Here is an 11,075-nt window from a genome sequence, read left to right on the forward strand (position 1 = left end):
GAAACAGACTGTGTGTGTACCATGTTGCTACATTCTCCATTAGCTGCACACTGACTTTGAATGGCAAAGGCTTAGTACCATACACTGGTTAGGAGGGCTGTCTAACTGGACTGGCAAATTAAAGATCAGAAAGTTGTCCCACACTAGTCAAACACAAGATTCAAGTTTGTAGTTTATAATTAACACACACACACACACACACACACACACACACACACACACACCATAGCCAGTTATCTGCTGTCCTACTGCTATCATGCTCATATCTTTTATTTTATTTTTTTACATATTTATTTTTTATTGAGATATAATTGACATATAATGTCATATTAGTGTCAGGTGTACAACATAATATTTGATGTTTGTATGTATTGCAAAATGATCACCACAACAAGCCTAGTTAACATCCGTCACCATGGTTACAATTTTTTTTCTTGGGATGGGACCTTTTCAGATCTTGTCTCTTAGCGACTATCAAATGTACAACACAGTATTGTTAACTATGGTCGCCACGTTGCACACTGCATCCCCAAGATTTATTTATTTCATAAGTGGAAGTTTGTACCTTTTGACCCCCTTCACCCATTTTGCCCATCCCCATCCTCTACCTCTGGCAACAACTAATATGTTCTCTGTATCTATGAGTTCAGTCTTTTATTTGTAAAACTCTGGAACTCTTCATGAATTTGCACACCATCCTTGTGCCGGCTCCTTGCCCATCTCAGTATTGTTCCATTTTAGCACACGTGCCGTGAACCGAGCACTCATTTCTTTTAAATAATAAGAAAGTCACATGGCAACGTCTGAGTTTTGAAACCACATTTGGGAGGGTGTGTTTCCCAAGTCAGAGGCCCACAGAATCCCAGCATTCAGACTTTCTGTCCTGCTTGGGAGAAGACAAGGGTTAACTGCTGTCCCATTTGGTCATGCCCACATTGTTCATTTTCACATGCTGATTGAGAAGCAGCTAAAAATCGATCACCATTGGGGTAGGAAAGTGGCCTGTCCAAAATGAGCAGAAATGGCCTGAGTATTGATAGACATGAACAGAAAGTGGGAAAATTAAGGAATCAAAGTTAGTGCTTGTAGATATCCTAGTATTAACTAGTTTAATCCTTTCATTTTCTAGATACTGAGACCAAAGCTTGCAGGATGAAAGTGACTTTCTCAGTTTATAGCTCCTAGAACCATGTCTCCATGTTTCCTGGATCTCAGTCCCATGATCCTCCTTCCAGAGAAGCATGGTAGATGATCTGGTGCCCTGTCCACTCCCTGCTGCCCGTTGTGATAACTCCTGACTCCTCTCATCTTTTCTTTCTTTTTTTTTTTTCAACGTTTATTTATTTTTTGGGGACAGAGAGAGACAGAGCATGAATGGGGGAGGGGCAGAGAGAGAGGGAGACACAGAATCGGAAACAGGCTCCAGGCTCTGAGCCATCAGCCCAGAGCCCGACGCGGGGCTCGAACTCCCGTACTGCGAGATCGTGACCTGGCTGAAGTCGGACGCTTAACCGACTGCGCCACCCAGGCGCCCCTCCTCTCATCTTTTCATGGCCCCACAGGTTCCTCAGATATCCTGCTTTCCTCTGTCAGCACTATCCCCATGTTTTCTAGTGTCTTGTGACTCAACTTTTCTTCATTACCCTCCTTCCTCTGTTCTGAACAGTGCAACACTGTAAAAGGATGACAAGAGAAATGAGGGTCTGTTTGGGATTTTCTTCCAGGTGTAATTGCAAAGGATGCCTGTCCATTTGGCTCTTTATTGGAATAAAGAGGATATGCATCAATACCATCCACTCTGCAGCAAGTGAAAGTTATAGATTCTCAAAATTTTCTATGAGTGATGAAAGTTTAAAAATACCCTTGCTAAAACTGGGTTAAATATAGCAAAATATATGATCTTCTTTTTTTTTTTTAAGTTTATTTATTTATTTTGAGAGAGAGAGAGAGAGACAATCCCAAGCAGGCTCTGCACTGCCAGCATAGAGCCCCATGCAGGGTTCAAACTCATGAACTGTGAGATCATGTCCTGAGCCAAAATCAAGAGTCAGACGTTCAACTGACTGAGCCACTCAGGTGCCCCATGATCTTCTTTTAATAGGCAATAATAATTTCTACTTACTTCTCTCAAATGGGTATTTTGTACTTCCCATTTTTATTTTTTATTATCTGCAAGTCTTAGGGAATATAGGATTTATAGATATAGAATCAAATAAGGCATTCAAAAATAAGTATTAGCAATAAATGTTTCAAAAAAGTTTATAATAAGAATGTATAAGGGCACCTGGGTAGCTCAGCTGTCCAGCTCTTGATTTCAGCTCAGGTCATGATCTCATGGTCCATGGGACTGAGCTCTGCATTGGGCTGTGTGCTGACAGTGTGGAGCCTGCTTGGGATTCTCTCTCTCCCTCTCTCTCTCTCTGTCTCTTCCCTGCTTGTGTGTGCATTCTCTCTCTCTCTCTCTCTCTCTCTCTCTCTCTCTCTCTTTCTCTCTCTCTCTCTCAAAATAAACATAAAAAAAGAATGTGCATTTATCAGTAACATTTTAAAAAATCTGAAAACCAGAGGGGCGCCTGGGTGGCTCAGTCGGTTAAACGTCTGACTTCAGCTCAGGTCATGATCTCACAGTCCGTGAGTTCGAGCCCCACATCCGGGCTCTGTGCTGACAGCTCAGAGCCTGGAGCCTGCTTCAAATTCTGTGTCTCCCTCTCTCTCTGCCCCTCCCCTGCTCATGCTCTGTCTCTCTCTGTCTCAAAAATAAATAAAAATATCAAAAAAAAAATCTGAAAACCAGAAAAAAAAGATCTCCAAAAGAAGTCCTGTTCAATTCCACAAATATTTATGGAGTACCATCACTGTGAAGGGAGCAGTGAAGGATACAAATGGTAGAAAAAGGCTAGAACACAATCCCTTTGTATAAAGAACATACAGTTTTTATGAGCGGTAACCACCCTCCCTAGATGTAATTTATCTCTTGATAGTAAATCAGCTGAGTCTAATAAATGCTATCCACTCTACTAGATGCTGGGAATTCAAGATTAAAGGCATATTCTCCATCCCCAAGGCACTCACAACTACTGAAATGTTTCTTTTCCCATTCAGATGAAGCTACAGAAATAAAAAAATTTATAAACTACCAGTGGATTTCAAAACAATAAGATAACCATCTCATTGCGAATCCCTAGTAAAATTCTGGAAATGCGTGATTGATTAGATAATCTGTAGACGTGAAAAGCCTGGTGATGTAAAGGCCCATATGCAGTGACCCAAGATAAATCATGCCAAGTGCACTTCATTTTTAACATAAGGCGTCTAAATGTTTAGATTTATACCAGTGCTGTAGTGTATTTTGAGTGTATGAAGAGATTTGATAGGCTTCCCATATCTTTCTTGAAGATACAGTTTATTGTAGACCGGATGGTGAATTGGTTATTTTTTTTTTTAAGAATTTTTAAAAATTTTTAAAATTTATTTTGAGAGAGGGAGAAGAGTGTAAGTGGAGGAGGGGCAGAGAGAGGGAGAGAGAGAGAATCCCAAGCAGGCTGTGTGCTGTCAGTAGAGCCTGATGCAAGGCTTGATCTCAATCTGTGAGATCATGACCTGAGTCGAGATCAAGAGTTGGACACTCAACCAACTGAGCCACACAGATGTCCCTGAATTGGTTATTTTTTGATGCAAAATATATCATTTCAAACTCAACGACTTAAAATTTATCAATCATTTTATTTGCCCATATTTCTGTGGGTCAGCATTTTAAGCAAGTTCAGCTGGGCAGTTCTTCTGGTGGGGTCCAATAACATGATTGCAGTCATCTGGTGGATCCACTGGGGTTGGTCTAGGGAACCTCCTTGGTGGCTTATCTCTGGGTGTCATCCTAGCCCTGACTTCTTCATGTGTCAGGTTCAGGGCAGAAAGGGAAGACAGACATCAAAGGGCAAGTATAAGCCTCTATTTGCAATATATTTGCTGATGTCCCATTGGCTAAAGCAAGTCACATAGCCATAGGGGCACGAGGGCCTCTCAGGGGCATGGATTCAGGGAGGGGAGATCCATTAGGAGGGTCATAACTGTGACAATGTGCCACTGATGGTATTAACTGAGCATATTTCTATCCAGTTGGACAACAATTCCCAAAGAGGAGGACTACCATAGGTGCTTATTTATCATGTTCTATTCTAGATCTTGGTTAATGATTTCGACAAAGGAAATGAAATATAATTGTAATTTTGACCATGACATAAAACTAGATTAATAATATAATTCCTGAAGATAACTTTGGTAGTTTGGATCTCTTGGACTAAACCAATAAAAAAATCAATATATTAGTGTTAAATGAGAAGTCCTACACATATGTTAGTAAAATAAATTGTGGTCAGGCAGTATTGAAAGGCATATGAAACAATATGGAGATTTTATTTGATACCAAATTTATGAGAGGTTACAGTGATCAAGAGCAATTGATAGAAACATAGTTCACAGGTCATGGAAAATAACAGTTCCACAGAACAAAATATTCTCAGTGGATTGTGTTCATTTCTGGGTGAAAATTTGTAGAAGGACATGGAACGAGGGAGAATTAGAAGGTGACTGGTGTGAGAGCATACAAATATGATCTCCTGGAGAGAAAACTGATGGAGTATTTGCTCTACAGAGAAGAGAGCTAAAGACTTAAAAGAAGACACAAAATTCATCCTAATACTTAGAAGAACTGTCAAGGAGAAGAAAGCTCTAGAGGGTAAAAACAGGATCAGTGGGAGGAAGTTGTTTGTAGATGGACTTTAGCTCAAACGAACGTGTGGTACTGTAACAAACAAGTTGTCCAACAAGAATGTGGAGTCTTACAAGTTAATGATCTCTCTCCTTGGAAGCTCAAGCAGAGTCTGGAACACTGAGATGCTATAGAAGGGATTCTGGTGGAGTCCGAGATTCAACGAGGCTCACTTTCTCCCTTTCCCATATTTTCACTTATTAAATTAAGTAGCATTTTCCTTCACTACTATCCTTTTTATTGCTGGGGTGCTCTTTAAAAGTTATGAGAGTTATGAGTTTTCTTTTTGGTTAATACAACAAAACCATATTAAAAAAAAGTCCCCCTTCCTTTGGCCAACTGCAAAACCTCCTCTTTTTCTTTTCTTTTCTTTTCTTTTTTTTTTTTCTTTTCTTTTCTTTTTTCTTCTCTTCTCTTCTCTTCTCTTTTTTCTTTTTTTTTTTTTGGCATTCAGGGTCTGCTTGGCCAATATTGTGTGAAGATAGCTTAGTCTTTAGATTTCTATTAACAATTTTTTTTAATTTTTAATTTTTTAGAGAGAGAGAGAGAGTAGAAGCAGGGGAAAGGAGCAGAGGGAGAAAGAGAGAATCTGAAGCAGGCTGTATGCTCAGCATGGAGCCCGATACAGGGCTCAATCCCATGACCCTGGGATCATGACCTGAGCTGAAGTCGAGAGTCAGAGGCTCAACCAACTGAGCCACTGAGCCAGGCGGCCTGTCTTTAGATTTTTTAAATACCTGGGTTCTCATCCTGGGTATGTCTTTTGTTAGCCATTTTGGTTTCCTTTTCTAAAAAAATGAGGACAGTGGTACTTACTATGGGCTAAGTGAGATAACCCATGTAAAGTGCCTAGTATATAAAGTCCAATAAATGTTGATGTTCTTCCATCAATGCCCAGGACATGCTGCCCTCCATGACACAGCTTTATTTCAATTACACAGTAGTAGTATTCTCCTCTGGTGATCCTAGAACAGTGGGCCATATCTTAGTTTGCGAGGACATTCTTGGCTCGTGCATGCTGTCACAGCATAATTATTAATAGCATCCCGTTTTGCCCTCAAGTGTCCAATTTTGACAAGTCATGGGATCATCCTACCTAGAACTTCCTCAGCGCCTTCTGTAGGGCATCTTTCAGTTCCTTGTTCCGCATACTGTAGATCAAAGGGTTTAAAATGGGCGTGATGAAGGTGTAGACCACGGACACCACCCGGCCCATCTCAGGAGAGTAGCTGGAACTGGGAGACAAGTATATAAAGCTGGTGCAGCCATACTGCAGGAGGACCACTAAGATGTGCGAGGAGCAGGTGGAGAAGGCTCGGTGGCGCCCTTCTGTTGACCGGATCCGTAAAATGGCTGCCACGATGAAGACGTAGGAGATGGAGATTAATGAGAGTGGGACGCTTAGGACAATGAAGCTGACGATGTACAGGGCAGTCTTGTGAATGTGTGTGTCCGCACAGGCCAGGCGCATGACAGCAGGCATGTCACAGTAGAAGTGGTAGATCTCATTGTTGTTGCAGAATGGGAGACGGAAGATCAAAATAGTCAGTGGCAGCGACAGCAGGAACCCCAGCACCAGGGACCCTACCACCAGCTCCACACACAAGGGCCAGCTCATGACGTGGGTGTATCGTAGAGGGTAACAGATTGCTACAAACCGGTCATAAGCCATGACCGCAAGCAGGACACAATCAGCTCCACCCAGGAAGACAAAGAAAAACATTTGGGTCCCACAGCCAGGGATGGAAACAGGAGTCCTGCCCATTGAAAGAAGGTTCGCCAAGGCCAGTGGGGCAATGGAAGATGTATAGAAGATTTCCAGAACTGCCAGGTTCGCCAGGAAAAAGTACATGGGGATGTGGAGGGAGTGGTTGATCTGGACAATGACTGCAATTGTGGTGTTTCCGCTGAGGCTGATCAGGTACATCGTCAGGAAGGCCACAAAAATCCCTACTTGTACCTTAGGGTCAGCTGAGAATGGACGAAAGAAGAATTGTATCTTTGCAGTTTTATTTATTTCTTCCATGGGTAGTGTGCTGGATCTAGAAAAAGGAAAGATGACATGTGTCTCTAGGTACCTCACATTTAATGTGACGCAGTCACATTCCCCTGTTTAATGTTAGAGCACTTTCTGAGGTATCTCAGTGGTTATGCGCACCCTTTCATTTCAGAGCAAATCGTGGAATATTATAATTTACACATATGCCACTCCTCTCATTTCCTCCTCTACCCTGAAGAGGAGGACTGAGAAATCCTCCATGGTGGCGATTTTGATGCTCTTTGCTTTGATTCTGGTGCCTAGCACCATGCCCGATACAGGAAGCTTTCCAAGAAGTATTTACTGAATGAATGAATGAGTAAAGTCAGCTTAAAGTTCAAAGTTACAAAATGGATAAAATAGGGTATTATCTCATCATGGGAAACTCAAAGCAAAAACGTTTTAGGAAAGTTTAATTGGATGTAGGTTATAATTTAAAGAGAATTGTGGTCCTGGTGTGCTGTGATATTACAGCACACACTGTAATTTAGCTCGACACCTAGAAACATTGATTCAGGCTGCTTTCTCTCTTTTATTCAATTTGTTCCTAAATGCTGATAGTTTGTCCTTCAAAAATTTCTCATATCTATTGCTTTGGTCCTTTTCTACTGCCCCAGTCATTTCTATCCATTGTTATCTCACATTTGGTTTCTTGTGATAGCCTCCTATCTAATCTCCCATTTTCCTTCCTCTTCCTGTTATCATCCATTCTGTTCTCCATTATCACATTACCCACCTACTTAGTCATTTTCAGTGCCTTCCCGTTGCCTAAATGACCTTCATGCTCCTCTGCTGATGATTCCAGTGTCTCTTGGACTTGAGTGTTTTAGGCTAATCCCACCATGGCCTCAATTATCCCTGTCATGTACTATGGAGTCTACTCATTGGCCTCTTCTCCATCATTCTTCTTTGTGCTTCATATACTTCTATTCTCCTTCCAGTTAGAAATCTCATCATCTCTCTTTTGCCTAATCCAAATCCTGTTCAACTTTCAAATTCTAAGTCATGTTCTTCTTTTCATGGTCTTCCTAGGTCACTCCAGTTAAAAAAAAATCCCTCTCTCCTTTCCCTGAAATTCTATGTTTCTCCGAGTGTTATGATTTTAGTGCTAGTACACTGTCTTTTATTATATCCTATTCCAAATTATATTCTATGTTCCCTGAGGACAGAGGATGCGTCTTATGACAAATTGTCATTTATTCCATGTTAAGTGGTAGGCATGGTGGAAAATGATTTCGGTGTATTAGTTCACTTAGTCCACAAAGCCATTTTAAGAGTCCTGTACTATTATCATCCCATTTTACAGATGAAGACAGAGGCTTAAAGAGGTTAAGACATGTTTTGAAGTCATACAGGTAGAAAGTGAGAGAGGAAGGATTTGAATACAGTCTATTTGACCACAAAAGTCTCGTGCTTGATTTTGGTTCATACCATACTGCCTCCTTCTATACTACTTTATATTTCCTAAATGGCTTTGTTATTTGATTATATTTTCATCCATAGGTAGAACTCTAGATGGTCAATGGTAAAAAGGGCACCTAAGATCTGAGAACAAAAATGTTAGATTACAGTATTTTCAGATTTGAAAACCATAATTACAATCTAGACTGTTGTTTTATTTAGTAAATGCTGCCCGTAACAATGTAACAAAAAGAATCTCCTTTCTTTCTCTTACAAGGAGTAGGGAGAAAGGATTTGGTTAAAAACTATGATGTTTGGGTGAAGACGGAGGAGAGTGGTTTAATTCATCCTTCACGAGAGACAACATGGAAACAAAGAGAAGGTCTTCTGTGGCCCAGGCCCCGGAGTCCTGAGTGATGTCCAAAGGGTCTTCATAGGAGCCTGAAGTTTTAATATCCTGTCTTCTGGTGGCTAAGAGTCTAGTCCCAAAACCAACACAGTAGCTTTGTATTGAACCAAACCTATTCAGGTGAATATAAATGAATAACTCAATTCATAAGAAGGATACTAGAGATGGAAATTCCAAATGGTGCCTTCTGTTCATTTGTTTTCTCAGTTACCACCTCCTTGGGCACAGGAAGTCTTGGGCATAAATCCACCTAATCTCCTCAAAGCACTTGAGTCTAAATGCAATGTATAGGCTGCATTGGCTTCATTTCATTACAAGGTCTAGAAAAGGGAACAGGAAATCAAACATAGAGAAATACTATGAAATCCAGGGTCCTGAATAAGAAATCCAAGTGCCACATTATCCAGTTTCCTATCTAACTATTCTATTCATTTCTTTCTGCAAATTTCCCCACCCATGGTAGTCTCCTCATTGTGACAAGATAAAGATGTAAGTTAGTTAGGTTCTATCTGGAAGCTATATGAATTGTAGGTTATATGAAGTGCTTTCGTTATTGCAAAGAAGAAACCAAGTAGACACATTTCAAAAGATGGTCTTGATATTTCTTTCAGATACTCCTTCTATATGATGCCAAAATATTGAACCAAATGTTGGGCATCGTGCAAATAAATAACTGAAAGCTTTACTGACTATTCTTTATATAAATCCTGAGGGATAGTGGTGGTTATTTGTATCTATGCATGCTTACGAAACCATATTCCGGGTGCCTGGGTGGCTCAGTCAGTTTAGCATCCTGACTCTTGATTTCAGCTCAGGTCACTATCTCACAGTTTGTGGGTTTGAGCCCTGTGTCGGGTTCTGTGCTGGCAGCATGGAACCTGCTTGGGATTCTCTCTCTCCCCACCCCGCCCCGTCCCTCCCCTACTCATGCTTTTTCTCTCTCAAAAACAAATAAAAAAACTTAAAAAAAATGTGTATATTCTACAATCTACAGGGTACAAAGCTATGTCCAGGACAAAAATGAAGTCCCAGAATCAAGATGATGCAGCTTTCTTAAAAGGTCAATTTTACCTTGAAAATTTTTGCACAATTATTTCATGTAAAAAAAGTGGAGATAGTATACATAGAAGGAAGATCTGCATGAATTTTGGGAGATTAAAAACAAGATTTCCAGGAGATTTATTACTTGTGGCTGCTTGCCAAGTCCTTACGAATATAAATTGTCTCTCATGCTAATTAATTAGTACTTAAATAGAAAAGCTTTAGATGTACTGATTTAGACCATAGATTGGCTATTACCCAATGAAAAATAATTTTCCAGACTTCCCAAATATACAGTCTTGATTTGGAAAGTCTCCTCCCTTATTATTCAAAAGAAAACAAGTAGTAGTCACCATTTTCTAAGATAAGTGAGGCTCAGAGAAAACACTCAGGGGATAGCTAGTCTTTGGAAAGATGGTTTATCATCTCCTGAGACTGTTTACATTCAGACAATGAAGAACATGGCTCCATGAGTTCTCCACAAATTGTCCTTCATGTAATTCCTGTCCGGGTTGATTAGTGGCCATAAAAGGTCACAGATGCCCACAGAATCAGAGCTCTGGCACATTATCTGGTCCATCTCTTCCAAAGAGATTGCTCGACTTGTCCAAGCATTTTTTAATTCATCATTTAAACATGCAAGGCACTGCAGGGGATGCAAAGATGATTGGGATGTCATCTGTTCTGTGCAGTCATAGGGACAAGACTGTTGGCCAGATTTCCCCTTATTCTTGCTGTGTTTAAAACACTTTTGCATCCCCCCCCCTTGTCAGTTTCCCGCAATTAAAATTGTAGGCAACATTTAAAATAAGGGCTGAAAAGTTAGTTAAAAGGTGGTCTTTTCACTAAGTCAGTAAACTGCCTCTTTGGTTAGACAACTAGAACTTAGGAAAATGCGTATATAAAACAAGCATATAATTTGGGGGAGATGATCCTTCCAAGAAATAGGTTACAGAGGAGGCTATGCTGGAATTGAATGACGTGCATTCAAATTCCAGCTTTCTACTTAATAGCTTTGTGATCTTGCTAAGTCACTTGCTCTCTCTAAGAGAGAGAATTCCATTTGCTCAGAATAACACCTCACTTTTTTACAAGAATGTTGTGAGGTGAAAATGGAACAGTGTCCATAAAAGAACCTACTGGGATGCATGGCAGTGTATAAAGTATACTGATTCATTGATTCCTTCCATTATCTATCTTGAGACTGAGAAAGATTTAAATTGCTGGGTAGAATGCCTGGCAGGTGTATCTAATATTTTTTGGGAAATCTTTTACACACCTCTGGTTCCATGTCTAGTTTCCTATGTCACCTTATATTGCATAATTCCTCTTTGAATAGAATGAGCAGTGGCCACTGTCTCAGAAATAAGTTGTTACTATTAAAAGATAGCTTATATAAAATGTCTTGACTTCAGGTT

The 11,075-nt window shown here is 40.3% G+C and overlaps 1 protein-coding gene and 1 non-coding gene across 2 annotated transcripts; both read right to left on the reverse strand.

The window, feature by feature from the left end:
• Positions 1–662: 662 nt before the first annotated feature.
• On the reverse strand, positions 663–764 carry LOC122484557. The gene has a single exon (XR_006297618.1). It is a non-coding gene; the product is annotated as a U6 spliceosomal RNA (small nuclear RNA).
• Positions 765–3,566: 2,802 nt separating this feature from the next.
• LOC122483817 (olfactory receptor 10V1) lies at positions 3,567–9,204 on the reverse strand. Its single transcript, XM_043581218.1, has one exon. It carries the CDS (start codon positions 6,792–6,794, stop codon positions 5,865–5,867), a length of 930 nt encoding a protein of 309 aa, XP_043437153.1. The 5' UTR covers positions 6,795–9,204; the 3' UTR covers positions 3,567–5,864.
• Between the last annotated feature and the right edge of the window lie 1,871 nt (positions 9,205–11,075).

The sequence above is a fragment of the Prionailurus bengalensis genome, chromosome D1, assembly GCF_016509475.1.
Source record: "Prionailurus bengalensis isolate Pbe53 chromosome D1, Fcat_Pben_1.1_paternal_pri, whole genome shotgun sequence".
Taxonomy (NCBI): Eukaryota; Metazoa; Chordata; class Mammalia; order Carnivora; family Felidae; genus Prionailurus; species Prionailurus bengalensis.